This window comes from Haemaphysalis longicornis, unplaced genomic scaffold, assembly GCF_048455015.1.
Source record: "Haemaphysalis longicornis isolate Haplotype H1 unplaced genomic scaffold, Haemaphysalis longicornis Haplotype H1 scaffold_1, whole genome shotgun sequence".
NCBI lineage: Eukaryota > Metazoa > Arthropoda > Arachnida > Ixodida > Ixodidae > Haemaphysalis > Haemaphysalis longicornis.
The window spans coordinates 261,170,102-261,188,037 of record NW_027526203.1 but is presented as its reverse complement, the minus strand read 5'-3'; the positions used below and the strand labels follow the sequence as shown (position 1 = coordinate 261,188,037).

The window sequence follows — 17,936 nt, the reverse complement described above, 5'->3', positions numbered from 1 at the left end:
GGAGTTTTTCTTCGTAGAACGATGCTTGCAATTGGAGGTCCACCGAATTGCCGGCACAAATCGACGCGCGAAACGACGGGGGCAGAGCGCGTCGTTTTGTACCGGTTTCCTCGCGGTGCAGGTCGGTATACGGCATGTCATTTGCTCTCTCTCCGCCCCATAAAGCGATCCCCCAACCTCAGAAAAACATGCATTTGCATGTCGACACCACGTCGCTTCAAAACGACGCCCTTTTTTTTACAAATTAAGTGTCACCTCACCTGGTGGGGCTGAGTTAACTTCTCGCTTCTGTTGCCTTTGGGTTTTATGTGTTCGTCTTTTTTTCCCACTGGGCAGGTGGGTGTCCGGTTTTGGGAAGGAATTCATCCTGGATTGAGAATGGTCCTTTCTCTCCTTGTGCTCTTCCAGATAACGCCATTCTGTGCTCAACCATATTGGGCGTCATTTGTGGTTCTCGGTTCTCGTGATTTTCGGAGCTTCAGCGGGCACTCCTTCGACGCGGTGAGGTGTTGTGCGTTACATAACGTGCACTTTGGAGCCATTCGTGCCCGCTATGGGGGTCCTGAGTTCCACAAGTTGGGCACTTTTGTTCCCTGGCTTCGGGCACACGTCTGACCGATGTAGTAGGTCGTTTCTCTTACGCAGAAATACATTGCCTTTGGTACTTTGGTACAGTGTTCCCTTGGAATGTGATTAGGTATGTCTTGTAGTTGCCGAGCATGAGGCCCTGAACTATCTATAGTGTTGAGAGTGCGAACGCGCGATTCGTTGGTGAGCTCTGCAGGCGTGGTATTCTCCAGAAAGCCGGGAAGCCTTTTATTTCATTTTCCGATAAAGTGACTTATGTCACGATTCATGCGGAGCGTCGCTTAGCTTGGTGCGTGTGATTTCACAGCAAAGCAGTATACTTCTACCCCCAAACGTTTTATCGCCATGGGCAAGAACGACCTCTGTGAGCAAAAAAAGGCCGCCATCCCACCCTGCAAAAATTGGATGTCCAGCAAAGCTGTTATAAACAACTATATGCAGGAAGGTTTGAAATGTTTCTCCTCGCCTCGGCGGACTTGCCAGTTGCCCTCGGCTACTGTGACTAACTAAAGGTACAGAGTATCCGCACTCTTATAAATACGATAGTCTTTCTTGGGCTATTTAAAAGCAGCAATTTTGGACTGTTGAAAAAAGAAATTATACTACTACTTACAGCTATGACTCGCTGTAGTTAGCTACTACACGGGTCGACAGGGCACAGTATATACGCAATGTGTTATAGAGGAAACGAAGTGACCATCACACAAATTCACAAAAAACAAGGTCCGACCCACCGAAGGCTCTTTACACTAATGTCCACGGCACAAGGTCAAGACACCAGAGTTCACGCATGGCAGTCAGCATAAAAGCCACAACAGTTCACACTCATCAGTTCTACGCCGTACTAAGTCAGTACATAGAGCCATGCTCAGCCACGGTGCTTAAACTGCGACTTGGCCTCTGAACATATGACTCCCTTTCCTAGACAGACGGAAGTGCTACACCTTACTAATAAGGCACTATACACCACTGCACGGTGTTATTGGCGACCTTGATGAAGCGAGTCGACCAACGCAGGAGGAAAGATTCTTCCCCCAGCGCCAGCAGCTCATGCTGCAGGTGCTCTATGGCCATTTTACGAACAAGCCACAACAAGTAGTACTTCACACGCTGCGGTCGTGCCTGCAAGGCGGCTACACCTCGCTGGCGCCAAACAACAAATGCACCCGCACACAGAAGGAAGCTGACGAACGTGTCTCTCGATTTCGTGTGGGCTACCAGCCTAAGCTCAAACATTCTGCTGAGTAAAACCCAGGATGTGGCGAGCACGACACTCAAAAAGAGCTTGCTCTAGAGTATCAGTGCGTCCGCATTGTGGGAACTGGGCAGAGCGAACCACGCCAAATGCTGCAAGGCGGTCACACGTCGGCAGGGCTCTCCAGCTACGCTGCCACCCGAAATCACGAACGTCTGCAGGAAGCACCGCTGACGTATATTGTTGCCAGCGGGCCCCACGAGACTTCTCTTTTTGCCGGTCATCCAACTACCCAATAGCCAATGACGGAGGCGAAGCGCAAGGCTACCAAAACATTAAGCGTGCCCGAAGACCACCCGGATCTGGACAGGCATCTATTGTCTCTGTGGAACCGTCAGCTGGGACTTATGGGTGCTTACCGAAAACGCGGACGTCCAAAAAACCTCAGCATGAAGCTCTGCCGCATCCAGGAAGGAATCGAGAGCTGCACAAACCAGCTCGCACCTGAACAGTGGATGGACACATGTGAGCAAATGAATGGTCGGACAAATTCAGCTCGTCCATGGGCCATCGTTCGCGCACTCTTGGGGCAGCGTAAGCCCAACAACGCAGCCGAGATGGCAGAGAGCTCAAAGGTGGAACCTGAGTCTACGGCACCAGATGCACAAGCTCCTTCCCTTGCCCTCTTAATCAGCTTGCGCTGATCGTGAGGTAACGAGCTAGTCAAATCTGCCTCCCATGCGTCGAAGTGGAATATGTTATGTTTGAGTCGTTCTCCCCGGGCCGTAACCTTGGACGTGAGGCCGTAACCCCTATTTTAGCAGAGTTCTAAGTTGATGTCTGATGTTCCCACCTTACACCTTAGCACACATGGGATTTCGGATAACTGTGTTGGTTTTTCGCCCACAGAGTTTGTGATTTTTTAGTACCGAGACCTCGTTATTGGAGGCATAGGATGAGGATTCGTTCTCAACGCTTATGGGAGATGGCAGTATGGTGGTGGTTTTCACAAGGAGCGTGGTAGTGAGTTCGTGTGCACCTTGCATAGTGCGTCGTTCGCTTCCAGACCGCTGGATTCGGTTGTCCAGGCGACGTTGTTAACTTTCTGCAGTATGAATGGGAATATCTTACCGAGGCGCTTGGTATGCTGCCTCAAGGAAACAGTATAATGCCTTTTGTGAGTCTGTAATGACGTTATGGTTTTATTTGATACTTCCGCTGTTTGGATTGCCAGGAGGATGGTTCCAACTTCAACTTTGTTCATGTATGTCTGGAGGGTCATGCAGTTAAAAATATTGCCAGAGAGTCAACTACGTCAATTGGGGCCTCGTGCTTTCGTACATCCCGGAGGCGGTGCATCCTGCGGTATCATATGGGAACCTTCCCCGAATGAACTTGATCCTGCCAAATCGCCGCGGCTTGTGTAGGATTGAATGCGAATTTTTGGTAGAAAAGAGTTTGCTGCAGGGTCGCTGGATCAGTGCCATGTCTAACATGGCGTGCAGTAGTTTCTTTTCAAAGGGGGGGGGGGGAGGGGATGCCTGTCTTTTTTTCTGTTGGGGGTGCCTGTTTGGGGTGCCTGTTTCTTTTCAAACGTGGTACAATGGCGCCTTCCCATTTTGTTTTTCATCTGCTCTCTTGGTGCTGGAAGAGGGCATCGTTTCTCCGAATTCTTGAAATGCGTTAGGAAGACACAAGTTGAGGACCTATTCATCGTCATTATCACCAACATCGTATTTAGGACGACTGGAGCGTGAAGGTCTCTCCTATGGACCTTTCACCCGCTGTTGTTCTGCGCTGTCCAGGTCCATTCGTTGCTCCGAATGCTGTTATTTTATCCCTCCATGTAGTATATGGCCTTCCCATTCTTCTAGTCCCGTCTATGCATGTTCATTCTGTTACCCTGGTGGTGCACCCTTTGTTAATTCTTCGCATGGTGAAAACTGCGAGGTTAAGAACTGCCTTATATGCTGTCCCAATGATGGTGTTCATTTCACTTTCTTTGGTGCTTGTAAATTGGTGATACGGCAGGCTCTGCAATATTCTGGCATACATCAGTGGTTGCATGAGTCTTGTTGTTCATTTTCTCTTTTGCTTGTTCCTTATTGGTTGGAGGTTTTTCTTGTCCCCTGCTTTAAGTCGGTCACCCACTCTTACTGCCGGCATAAGCCCCGTGGAAAACACAGCGCGGTGGCTCAGTGGGTAAGGCGTTGCACTGCTGAGCCCGAGGCCGCTGGTTCAATTCCCGGCCGCGGCAATCGTTTTTCTGACGAAAGAAAGAAACAAAAACTCCAATGTGTGGAGATTTCGGCGCACGTTAAATATCATAAAGTGGTCAAAATTCTTCCTGAGGCTTCCACTACGACACACCTCGTAGCCGGCATGAATTACCGGGAATGTATATCTTTGATCTTCTGGTGGAAACCCGCTTTGTTGTGATGGCGTAAGTTGCGGGCACGGGTGGAGACCGCTACTGCCTAGCATGCTAACATCGACTGGGAATAGAACAAACTTCACCGCGCATGCGCGGCACTTGGTGTAAACGCGTGCCCTTCCTTTCGTATCAGACGTTGTATCATTGTCCTCCCTACCAAACTTCTGTTGCCGTAGCGCCACATTACAGGTGCAAGTCGTAGCTTGCAGGGGGCAGCGGTGACGTATTTCCGTAGACGCCTGATGAGCACTGCTGATATCGGACGGCTAGGAGCCATGGGGTAACCGAAAAATGAGCATAATAATGCTATCGCATTAAAAAAACCGAATGACACCGGTCGTACATTATCAACAGCGGGTGGTCAAACCGTTTCGCCGGGAACCCATAAGTATAATTTATTTTAGATGCGAAGCAGCTTATGGTCGAGCCTGTTCCCTCCGCCGTTGTGTGGGCGCCGTTGTGCGGCGTCCACACCTGAGAACCACACCCCCACTGCGCATGCCTGGCCAGGCAACGTTGATGCCGATTGTGGCAGGATGCCCCTAGGGATTGGCCAACCAAAGAATCCATCACGAGATAGCTTCACGTTCAACCACCGTCGTCAACTTCCCTTAGGGGAACCCTGAGAACCACACCCCCACTGCGCATGCCTGGCCAGGCACAGTTGATGATGATTGTGGCAGGATGCCCCTAGGGATTGGCCAACCAAATAATCCACCACGAGATAGCTTCGCGTTCAACCGCCGTCGTCATCTTCCCGTCGGGGAACCCTGAGTAGTATGCGAGGCATTCCTCTTCTCCTCCCCGACGCTCCTCTCGTCTCCGGCATTCCTCCTCTCCTCTAAGAAGCTCCTCTCCTCTCCGGGATTGCGGAATGAATGGCAACACCTGCGGCTCCGCGCGCGATAATGCGAAGCAGCTTAGGGTAAGAGACGCGACGGTAGCCGCTGCATACTCCGCTGGGGCCACCACTGTAGCTCCGCGGTATAAATGACACGCGCGCGCGCTCCGCTCCCCTCATTCTGCTCCCGCAACGCCGCGATCGACCTGAAAACTAATGGGAACTTGAGTCGACCCCATGGCTGCTTCGCATACTACTCAGGGTTCATCTACGGGAAGATGGTGACATTTTTTTGGTTCAGCTCTGGTTCGGGTTGAGAGAGCTAAGAAATTACGGTTCTGGTACAGGTTCAGGTGCGGGCGAAGCAGGTGTTGAGGTATTTATTGCTTGTAATAATTATTTCACCCTCGGGTTGCAAGTTGTACACAAATGCGAATTCCCGTGTCCTGTCCACGGAAGGCATGTAGTTACAGAAAAAAGCTGGAACTCATTTTATTACAACCATCCTGAAACAAATTGTAGATAGTTGGACAGCTCATACGAAAAATCCCATGGGAATTTTCGTCTCATCAGTTGCCATCCGCAGTTTTCACTCCCCGTGCCATGCCCTGCTCAGCTCGACAGGAGCAATGGAAGGACAAATTTGGCGCTTCAAAGGTCTCCAACTGTCCAACACAACTTCAACTCCAACACAGGACGATAGCCTTATCGTCCTGTGTTGTTCTTCTTCGTTCGCTTGTTCTAAGTTTAAGCACTTTCCCACTTCTGGTATGCAGAACCAAACAGCCACCCTTGATGCCCTGTATACAGCAGTGGTCTCAGTGAGCTCGAGTCACTGCAATACGGTTTTCTCACCTGGCTTACAAATGGGGAGGCTGCCGACAACGTTCCCCTTCTGACAGGTGGGTGGTGACCTGTCTTGTAGGAGTGTGTGCTTTGAGTTACAGGTGAATTCCACGCTCTGCCCATGTGGCACCTCGGACAAAACTGGTTGTCCGCCTTTTACTGAAGAAGGGGATATTCTGCATGATTCTGCGGCAGAGTAAAGACGGGAACTCAGTACGTCACTGTCCCAAAAAAGAAGTAAGCACTGGCAGTTAGACTCATCAACACCCAGGCTGCAGGTGTTGCATACAACACTCTTCTTTCCTCGAAAAGCGTTTGGTGAGCCGTATATAACGTCTTTTGATACACTGCAGGCCACATCGCACTGACTCATAACGTCAAGGAAGGAATGCATTGTTACTTGATGAGCATCAGTACATTCTACATTATGTTTAACGGCCGTGTGTTCACCTATTTGAAGACCATAATGGTTTTTTTGTAAATAACCACTCTGTGCCTAGAAACTGATTTCAGAAAAATTTGTCGTATTCATATTTTTTACTTACTTTCAGTGCACCATGGATATCCGGGAAACCATTGACCTCCATGACAGCGCAGAGACGCTTCTGAGGCATGATATCTCCGAAGCCCCTCGTCTATTAAATGAAAGCCGGGATGACATCGTACCACAAGGTTTGTTTCCGCCTCAGTCACTGTTGCACCGTGTGCCAGACGTTCCTGAAATAAATGCGGGGACGTCGTGTTCTTTCCAAAGAGACCACTGAAGTACTTGTAACAGAAACAACAACTCGTAAACCTTCGACGTTAAGTACCTTGCCTGAGGAGCTGCACATGATGCCCTCCGTCAGCCACAACGAAGAAACTAACTGAAAAAGGGATTTTAGCCGGGCCAGTTCGTACACTCATGAACAAATGAAACGTGAACACGACAATGTGAACCAGAACACACACATAGCCCGACTTCTTTCCATGCAAGTCAAATTAAGTTTCGCACGGCTTTATTGGAGTACCACTGTTTGAAAATGTGCCTTTTCTAATATACCACTAGCTGGCCGATATTATAGCGCCACTATCCATATTCTTCAAGTTTGCGTATTCCGGTTCAGATTTTCGTGCTGGTATTGCGTTTTTCCATGACTGTGCACGGCTGAGTACAAAAAAGTGCGAGAAACACAGAAAAGCAGACGATGGCACACGGACAGAGCGCTCTGCGTACACTTGTCTGCGTTCCGGTGTTCTCAGCGCCGTTTCATACTCACACAACGAAGCACTGCCTCCGGGATTCTTAGTAAATAGGAACTGTTTCCTCCAATACAAGTAGAAGCAGCGGGCTATCCGACGCTCTCATGTTTCAAACGCGGCATCAGCCGTTCGGGCGAACCCTTCCTATTTCATTTCAATTGTGATATTCCATTAGCAGTGCCGAAACAAAACTTTACGACATCCTATATGCCCTCACCTATTTACGTTATGACTGTGATCACCTTATGCCAACCCACGTTCGCATCGTAGTCGATTCATTTGAAGTCATGAAGAAACTAGGGCCACATACCTCCACCAATCATCTTGACTAAAGAAATTGACTCCATGTAGACGTCCATAAAGGTGACGGTAGTAATCTTCGCATTACTTCCTCCGAGATCCCAAGAACTATTGCCCAGGAAATCAGACGGCCAGTACGATTACACAGAAGGGGGCCAGATTATTCCCTGTGCTGACTTCTCTATTGAGAGTCCATAGGTCGTCAGGCTCACTCATGAGTGCACTCACATACCCCCACTCACCACTCAAGAGTGAGCGATAAGTACGCCTCACCGCTGTTTCGTGCTGGCGAGTGCGAGTGTGAGTGAGGGCGAACGCCACTTGCCCTGAGCCCCCCTCACCACACGGGAGTGCGAGTACCACTCGCGGTGAGCCCCGATCAGGACTGGCGAGTGCGAGCCCTACTGGTGGTGAACCCGGCTCACCACTCGCGAGTGCGAGCGCCTCTTGCGGCGAGCCCCGCTCAGCACTCGCGAGTGCGAGCTCCACCCCTGGTGAGCCCCGCTCTGCGAGCGAAACTCGCGGCGAGCCCTGCTCACCACTCGCAAGTGCGAGTGCACTCTACACTTGCGAGTCTGCACTCACAAATCTCGAGAGCTGAGCCCCGCTCGCAATCGCGAGTGGCGAGTGCACGTGCGTGTGGCGAGTGCACTCGCGCTACTTACGCGACCGGCGGGGCTTACGCGTTGAGCACCACTCTTGCACTTGCACTCGCTGTTGGCTATTCGTCGCGGGAGCCGCTCACTGTGGTGGTTGCTGCTGGCGCTATCTACTCGTACGTACAGCCACAAGTTCATTGTGCGATTGCATTTAGCTTCGGGATAATGACGTCACTCCATTCCTGTTATGGGGCAGTGTGTAATTAACTCTCCGGTTGCGTGTGGGTTAAGGAATACATTTGGATGGACGTCTAACTCCATAATGCATATATGATTTTTCGTGCCATGACTCATGGTGCACACTGCTGCGCCCTCTCACCTCGTATTATGTATGTTTCGGGCTCGTGGCGCGGTAACGTGGTTGCAACAAGGCAAATGCACTTTACGTGCTCGCTGCGATGGAAGCATTAGGAAGCACTGCGGTATGGTGTCGAAGTTACTGATGTTCCTATTGCCCTTCTTGCAACAGCTGTCATATATAGGCTGATCCAAAGCGCAAATTGTGAGTGCCCGTACTCTTTGGAAAAGGCGTCGCATATTTTCAACAATTCGCGTATCAGCATGACGATACGGTTCCGATGGGCGAATGGCGTGTTGTGGAATAAGTAGCCACTTTTCGAGGGCTTGGCGCCTAAAACATATCCATATTTGTCATTACTCATTACGGCGGCGGTCTGTTATACTTCGCTTTCACGTGGACTTGGCGTCACACATACTTCTACGACAGTTACTGTACTTGCCTTGAGGCATGTGATTTGCTCCTGTCTCTGTTTAACCCACCTGAAAACTTATGCACTGGTGTGTTCTTGCAAAATTCCCCAAAGTTCTTGATTTGCGTTATGCTCGATGTATGTTGCATTGATTCCTATACGTCAATTCGCGTCCTTTTGCAAAGTGCAGCGAATAAAGTCTCTCGCCTTCACAAAAACCTGACTAGTACACTTGAAACCCGATTTTACGAAACCCGATTTTACGAATTTCCTGATTTAAAGAACGAATTAGGATTCCCCCGCAGTTGCTTATAGGCTTAATGCTTCTACGAACTCGGAACAACGAAACAAACTTCGCCACCAAACCCAATTTAACGAAGCGATACGGAAAAAATATGCACAGAAAAAACGTTTTTTCCAAGTTTATGGCGCCTAGAATGCCAGACAGTGTGCTGTCAGCGTATCAGCAGTAGCACACTGCCTCAACACTTCCAAAGGAGCTTCCACACTTCTACTTCCGAGGCAGTATCGGGCTCCACAAGCGCGCAACACGAGCAAGAAGGGGCATCGCCCAGTTGGGAAGAGCTTAGTCGGCACGGCGAGGTGGCCGCAGATCAGAACTTCGACGACTTCGTGAACGCCGACGCAGACGCGGACACTGACCCCACAGAAGTTCTCGACGACGAGGGGATAGTGCAGCTTGTTTCTGGCGCACAAAAGGAGTCTGAAGATGCAATCGATTCGGACACTGTCGAAGCTCCCGTGCCCACACCAAGCAAGGTGATGGACCCCGTCGACCTTCTGACACGGCTTACTGGGGCACACGAGAGTGCAGAGGACGCTTTCATTTCACTGGCCAGCTACAAGAAGTGTGTGCTCCCGCTGTTTACGAAGCGCGCCGACGAAAATCGCCAGCTTTTTCACTTGGCAATAAATTTGTCATTCTCTCGAACTAAATTCGTCGTTCTCTCGATTTTACGAAGTTCCCGATTTAACGAAATAATTCGCGGGTCCGGGTGACTTCGTTAAATCAAGGTTAACTGCATTTGTAATTACGACTCGTCGCCTACGCCCCTTCGTTTTGTTCCCCAGCTCCCGCTGAAGTTGGCCTATGCGTTCGTGCAGATAGAGAAGAATCGTACGTTATGTGTGACTCTTCATTCGTCTTATCGAATGGGGGAGTACGAATCGCTACTGTTGCATGCAGTTTCTGAAATAGATATTTTGATATCTTCACATCGCGAGAGGTAAAATACGTGCGGCTCGCGATGATATGTTGTCACCGAGGGTCATTCACCATTACAGTTGCGACATTTCATGCCAAATTTGAAATTGAGACTCGGGCTCCCGCATTTTGCTTTCTCACTCTATCCCTGCAGGGGGTCAGGCAGTTATTTATGAAGAATAAATGCGTTGTTTTATTTTCGTATTTGCGTTGTCGTTAGCCCGAACACTGTAGTCGCCGCGTTGTTTCCTACGGTAGCTCGCTGAAAAGGGCTTCCCAGTCTCGTGTTCCTCACACTTTGTGCCCCAAATGTACTTCGACGTTCGCATGCCGATGATGTACAGACCAGCGGACAGGTACTGACCGCTGCCGGTATACGTCACTGCGCCAAGCACTATGTGGTGTAACGAATGGTTCGCTTTCGTGGCAATCGGACACCGAAATTTGTGACTGAGTAAGTGAGAGAGAGAACATGTTTTTCATTTTTTTTCGGCCAAACCTTTCTCCAAGTCTGGCCGCATCGCACCGGAGCTCCCTGACAATCCAATTCTACATCAACTATCGCCGTTATTCGTGCAGAGCTTAAAAAGCACAGTTGGCCATGCGCGCAAGTTGAACTTTTCAGTAACATGGAGTCAGTACCAAAGACATGCTTAATGTGAGAGGCAGTTCAGCATAGTAAAGAACAATTGCACCCATTTTGGAGCATCTATGTCTGACACAGCCCTAAGTCGCGTTCTTTTGGCGAAGTGTCTCAGGAGCGAACATTGTTACGCTAGATAGCATTTCCAGGACTTTCTCAAAAGGGGACGTAAGCCACGCCGAAGATTTAGCAACTGACCGGTGGTGTACCTTGTCAGTAGTTTCGACGAAACAGTTCCGTTCCTGCTCTGTTGTAACAGAATCAAAATTACTGTAAATTAACATATTCTCTGGCTACTATTATTTCTAGCCCCTCTCCCACCGTCCCCCCGGTCAGATCTCCCGAATGCATATGCGAACCTGGCAGGGATGCATATGTTCGGAAATTTTCCTTTCCAAAGTTTCCTTTCCACTTTTATTGAACTGAATATATTTCGCCCACAAATTGGTTTTCCGCAGTTTCCGGCCTGGATGCAAAACTCCGGTTTGTGCCTGAGAACGAGAGACGATTGATTAATTAAAGTTCTGCTTCTACCGACGGACGCTCCTGGTCTGCATGGCGGTTGGACGCCAAACACCGTTGTCGGGCTGGCTTCCCGCGATTCGGGACCTCTCTGATCGCCGTGACTGCTCAGACTGCACAGAGCCAATCGCTAGAGTTTTTAGTGCGGAGCAGTTAAGCGCCCGCTCCTGTAGTTTGATGGCGCCGTCGAGGCCATATGCGTGCCTTTTTCTCGGAATGGAATGGGAATAGAATTACACGATTTTTTTTCTTAATAGATCACTGTTTCGCCTACCGCTGTTTCCTATCATCATACGCAAAAAATATACACGAAGTGCCCCGACCGGTCAGTCCACCATTCATCCCAACGCACGATGGGAGGCACATTCGAACGCGTCTACATCCAGCCCGTGACGCCACAGAATCCAATGAGCCTTCATCTGGGGTGCAAAAAGCCCTAAACAACAACCGCCGGAAAAAGCATGCACCAGCGGACACCACAACGGGAGCTAATCTATCGCTCCTTCTCGCGGCTTGCCATGATCTCCACCCCCCCCCCCCCCCCCCTATATATACCCCTCCTTCAAGAAAACTATAAAAAACACACCAAGCCCATTGCCCCCCCCCCCCCGCTCGCAGCCCCCTACGTGGTACGTGGACCCACATTACTCCATATATGGGACGCTCACCGATCTCTTAGGCAGCGCTGACGCGGAGATAAATCTAAGAGCCGTCTTTGGCGCCGCATAAATCTACTCACTCAGGAGGCAGAGGAATATGCCAATCGATTGGCCAGCACGAGCTGGTGGACACTCTGGAATTCCCTAAACGTCAGTATGAGCACAAAACGCGCTTGGTCCCACCTTAAAACTCTCATTGAGCCAACACAACGCATGAATCCGATTCCGAAGCTCTTACTTACCCCAAAGGAATCTCCTACCGATTTCGCCAACTCTGTACGCAGCTTATCGTTCTACAAAAGTGCAGATCACCCTACAATCAGACTTCGCGAGCAGTAATTTCCATGGACACCGCCTTCCCTTTCCAGGAGCTACAACGAGCATTAGATTTCCTGCACCGACACCACCCCCCGGTAGTATAAAATCACGGACAAGATCCTGAGAAATCTAAACTCAGACTCTCAGCTATCTCTTCTGACTCTTTTTAACCAGTCTGGGACACTGGCACGATCTCCTCATCCTGGGCGCCTTCTGACATCGTTCTTATCCCAAAACCCGGAAAACCTGCAACTAAAGGCCATCTTACACCAAATGTTCTTACGTCATGCGTAGGCAATCTTCTAGAACGAATGGTGCTTACCCGCCTCGAACACCACTGCACCTTACAACCACCCTACACTCAAACCGGCTACCGTCATGACATTTCGACACAGGCACACTGCTCCGCATCTCTCACGCTTTTACGAATTCCCGAGCTCCTCAAAAATTCGTGGCCTCATCGCCCTAGAACTTACAACCATTTGATGCAGTTTCACACGAGGCCATCGTCTTAAACTTTGCGCGAACAAACTCCGGGAGCCGAATGTACAACTATATCAAATCTTTCCTCTCAGACCACACACCCTCTTTAAGCATCACGGGATCGTCGGCTTCGTCTTTTCATCTAACCTCTGGCACCCAACAGGGCCCAATCTTATCTCCAACCCTTTTCAACGTGCCACTAGCCCAACTGCCTCCCTTCCTTGACTGTATCCCCCCCCCTCTCCTACTCCATCTATGCCGATGATATTTCACTCTAGTCCCCCCCAACTCGAAGACCCTCTTCAACAAGCATGTTTTATAATAAACTACCATGTTCGAACCATAGGTCTATCTCCCCTTCCATATCGACCATCATGATAATAACGAACAAGAAAGGCAGAGCCCCTGATCGCGGCCTCATCATCTCCATCGATAATACCCCCAAAACAGACTCTCCTAAAAATTCTCGGTCTTACTTATCACTACTCCGGTAGTTCCTACCCTACACTTCGAACTATACACTCTTAATCAAGCAAATGAGTCATCCCCTGCACCTCGTCACAAATCGCCAGTCTGTATCACACGAACACCTCCTACGTATTGTAGATGCTTTACAATGTCCCGCATACTGTATACACTGCCATACCTGCATCCCACGCCCACCCAACTTACCAAGATAGACGCAGCTGTCCGTACGCTTTAGCGCATGATCCTCGGCGTGCCCCACTACGCTCCTACTACCAATCTTATCGAGACCAGCGCATATAACACTATCGAAGAGCGTACTCAAATACATAAGCAAGCCCAACTTCCGCGCCTTCAGACATCTCACCAGGGTCGGGCACTCTTGCAGATGATGACCTACCCTACTGCGTCGCTTCCCCCAATCCCCACAACTCCCTCGCCTTGGACCACGTTCCCTCATATCCGCATAGAAACCCTACCTAAGAATATGAACATTTCCACGCATGCTGCCCCCTTTTACGCTGTAAAGCCTGCACCAAACGTGTCTCCTTCACAGAAAAGCAGGAATGGGCGGTATATTTTACAGACGCCAGTCATTTTTTCAGTTGGCGAACAGGAACCGGAGCCTTTTTACGCCACTCGTCGATGGTTTCCGCAGAAACGCCATTTCTCTGCCCGACAGATGCCACCTCCTTAGAGGAACACGCCATTGCTTCTGCCGTAGAGCAAGCTGCACTCACAACCTCCACCGAACACCCCACTTGCATTTTCACACATCCGCCATCCGCAATTATTACCCTATACCGTCAACCCCTTTTCTTCTAACCTAGTGACTGACACTCTCAACAGCCATCCTTCTCACCTCTTTGTCCTTGTATGGGTACCTGGCCACGCTAACATGGACGGCAACGCAAGGCAAGAGTAAGCGCACTTTCCCGAGATCTATCCCCGGGTCCATCTATGCTGTGGCCAATCTCATAGCAACCCCCTTCCACTCGTCTTCACCATCGCGCAACCCGTAAATTCCCTTTACTCTACTACACAATCGCTCACCAAGACCACCCTTCTCCAGACCCACGCATCACTCCCGCCTAAACTGTTCTTCTCCGCCAGGCTCATACCTGCTCCCTCCCATCTCATCACATTCTACATCGCATACGTCAGTGCTCCGGTCCCCCAACATGCCGTTCTTGCGGCGCATACCCCTCTATTCCTCACTCCTGCTGAGACTGGTACCCCCGAACTTCCCCCCTCCGTCTCCCACATCACCTCATGGGACACTTGGCTGGCTCCCCCGCCCGGAATAGACGTTTGGGCCGCGCAGGAGGCTTCCTGAATTCATGTCTAGAAGATCTCCAAGGACATTCGGGACTACTATGGAGACAGTGACGCCTCAGCCTCCACTGCTAAACTGACCTGGACTTCAGTAGGTGATTGGGCAATAAATGTTTTCTCTTTCTCTCTCTCTCCTCTGAGATCGTAAAAGAACTTGCTGCCATTAGAGAATGAACTAGTCGCCTTAGACGAGACAACACAACCCCCGGTCAACAAAACTACTCCTTGAAGCTGCAAATTCAGAATCGCGCTTGCGGAAACTCGTCATCCAACCGAACCCCGCCAAAACTGAAAGCCACATCGGATAAGCCTCACGCGGACCCTGCTTCTTCTTACAGGGAGGAACAGGTAGACAGACAGTTTACCAACATTGAAAACTCCAGCAAACAGGCACTGCTACAGCAGAAAACCAAGTCCAGAAGCTTTTATCAGGCGCTACAGACTGGGCTCTCCATTCGAAAGGAGAACATTGAAGCCGTGCGCTCCAATCTGCAAAGGCCTATTCGCGGATTTGTCAACATGAAAAATCATACACCCCTCCGTCTAGCGACAACGATGGTTGAAGAGGAAGCTTTATTCTGAGGGATTCCTTGCTTGTCGTCTGAGTTTGGACTTTGACACGCAGACGGTTCTGGACTTTGACTCGTTAAGCTTTGACTTTGATTCGGACGCAGTTTGGACTTTTTATCGCAGCGATTTTGACTTCGACCTTTCGCCATTTGATTTTGCATGAAGCAAGCTTGGCGTTCAACCATCGTCGTTAGGAGGAGGGGTGCACGATTTTTCTTTCTAATTTTGCACACCCATGCTCCTCTCTCCATATCCAAAATGCTTCTACTGTGTCGGAATGTCACAATCGAAGAGACGTCTGCTTTATAAAGCGATGGACTCAAGTTCGATTCCAACCACGGAAAGCGCTTTTTTCCTTCCCTTAAGCAACGTTCATCATCATCGCCAGAGAAAGTTGTCTTTCCTACAATGCGTTTTCGACACGATATACGCGTTCACTGAAACGTAGCCTCGCTTTAATAACCACACAGCCTTTTCCCTTGCCATCGAACAGCAGTATGACCTGCCCCACGAGTAGGAATGCCCAAATCATTCGTACGCGTTAGTGGAACTGCAAAGGCGATCAACGAAAAAGGGCTAATTTGCTAATTTACAAATGCTAATTCAATCACGGGAGACGCCCCAAGGCGTTTTAGCCCAGACTTCATTATAGCCCAGGTGTTATAAAGCTTTCAACGCAATGATGACCCCACTACGGCCTTCCTAATACAGCGCAATTTCCTGCCAAAAGAATTCTATTCGGCAACGTAAACGTCCGCCACGACCTGGTAGCACTGTATTCTTGTAAGAAGACCGCCACCACACCTTATATTGTTAATGTATAAAGTAGCCTTAAAGCTCAGTCATACGTTTAATCTGATAGCTTCACTGACAGACGAGGAGATTACCCTCCATTTGCTAACAATTGTAGTCGATTTCAAAGCGCACACACCGCATGGGGCTCCCCTCACAGCACAAAAAGGGCCGGTTCCTCTGGGATCAGGTGGAAGCTCACCGTCTAACATCAGAATAAGGGCTTCATACCCCCACTACGGTTGGTAATAGTGTCCAACGGGACTCCTGATCTTACTTTCAATCTCCACATCAAAAATGCTCAATGGCACTGCAATGATATCTCACTGGGGAGTGACCACTATCTTGTGGCACCACTAGGCAACGAAAATGCCGAGCACCGTACAACACGCATATTTTACGTAGAAGGTATCAGCTGACTTGTGGCAGCACTAGGCAATGAAAATGAAGAGCCACAGTAGAACACTTATATTTCAGGCAAGGTAGCCACTTACGGTTTTGAGGCGCTAATAAAAATAGCGTACTGTCTGCCATCTAAATTCATAGAGAAATGTTTCTCAGCGCGATGAATTTCGCGGTAGGGTCCGTCGTAAAGGCGCTGCAGGGGCTTCCGCACCGAGTCACAGTGAGGGAAAATATAGGGGGACGTCGCCAGCTCCATTGGAACATGGGGAACCGTACGCTGTGGCAGCGTGCTGCGGGCGCACGAAGTGAGCGAAACGAGTCTCACAGCTTGGTCATGTCGTCGGTGTGATCAGGGCACGATGATGAATCTAACGGAGTGAAAAGCTCTCCTGGCCGGCGTAGCGGCGCACCAAGGCCCATCTCTGCGGGCGTGCAGAGAAGTTCCTGCTTCAAAGTAGCTCGAAGACTTATGAGAACCAACGGTAGAGATGTGGACCAATTAGAAGTATCATGTCGTTCCCCGAGGGCGGTCTTGAGTGAGCGGTAAAAGCGCTCAACGAGCCCATTTACAACGCGGTGGTATGCCGTGGTACGGATGCGGGAAGTGCCTAGAAGGGTCAGCCGGTTATTGAAGAGTGGAGCCTCAAACTGGCGACACTGATCTGTGGTAAGAGGTTATGGTACACCATTTTTCGCCTGGGATGTTGGGAAGAGGAAACACCTCGGTCCCACGCGTGAAATGATCGACGCAGGTTAGCAGGTACGTGTTCACGGTTGATGGAAGCCAGGGCCCAAGAATTTCTACGTGCACCTTGTCGAAACGTTCGGTTGGTGTAAACGAGCCGGAAGGGGCCTTGGTATACCGTTGAACTCTTGACTGCTGGCATACGAGACAGCTGAGCGTCCACTGACGTACGTCCTTGTTAATGCCCGGCCAAACCTAACGCACCGTCACCAGGTGTTGCGTGGCTTGTATTCCACGGTGCGACAGTCTCTGAAAGGAATGGAGAACAATGCGCCGGAAATTCACCGGGACGGATGGACGTTGAGAGGGCGTGGAAATGTCGCAAAGCACGGGAACAGCTAGCCCACGGTAACTTCACTAAGGTGCAGCGCATAGGGGTTTTCGCGGACAGCTATTACTTCAGCATCGTGTTGCTGCACTGCGGCGAGTGCGGCGAAGTCGATGATTGCGTCTGTTGCGGTAACTAGAAATTGAAGCAACGACACGTGAGAGCACATCCGCGGCGGCATTGTCCTGTCCCTTCAAGTGCTGTGTATCCGTTGTGAATTCCACGACGAGAAACAGATGGCGGGTTTCATGAGGGGAAAATTTGGTAAAATAAGAGCGGATGGCAAAGGTCAACGGTTTGTGGTCCATCTATAGATACGGAACTCTCGATCCTCGAAGAAATTGCGGAAGTGACGTGTAGCCATGTACATTGCTAGGAGTTCTCTTAGGAAAGCGCTTAGCGTGTCCCACCCGCCGTCGTGGCTCAGTGGCTAAGGCATTGCGCTGCTGAGCACGAGGTCGCGGGTTCGATTCCCGGCCGCGGCGGCCGCTTTTATGATGGAGGCGAAAAGCAAAAACGCCCGTGTGTACGAGATTTCGGCGCACGATAAAAATCCCCAGGTGGTCAAAATTAATCCGGAGCCCTCCACTACGGCGCGCCTCATCGCCAGCGTTGCGTCGGCGCGTTAAAA

General features: G+C 50.1%; 1 protein-coding gene across 10 annotated transcripts in view; it reads right to left on the bottom strand.

Annotated features, from left to right (window-relative positions):
• LOC144144961 (protein lev-9-like) overlaps window positions 1–17,936 on the bottom strand; it is a 300,769-nt gene that overhangs the window by 122,563 nt on the left and 160,270 nt on the right. For 6 of the 10 annotated variants that reach the window (XM_077676523.1, XM_077676464.1, XM_077676468.1 and 3 more), the window contains 3 exons: window positions 6,717–6,770; window positions 6,450–6,621; window positions 5,914–6,090 (listed from right to left, as the gene is read on the bottom strand). The exons of 1 other annotated variant lie outside the window; for it this stretch is intronic. In XM_077676523.1, the coding sequence (XP_077532649.1) occupies window positions 5,914–6,090; window positions 6,450–6,621; window positions 6,717–6,770 (403 nt within the window). The remainder of the gene's footprint in view (window positions 1–5,913; window positions 6,091–6,449; window positions 6,622–6,716; window positions 6,771–17,936) is intronic. 3 more of the 10 variants (XM_077676477.1, XM_077676509.1, XM_077676502.1) reach the window with 1 other exon arrangement.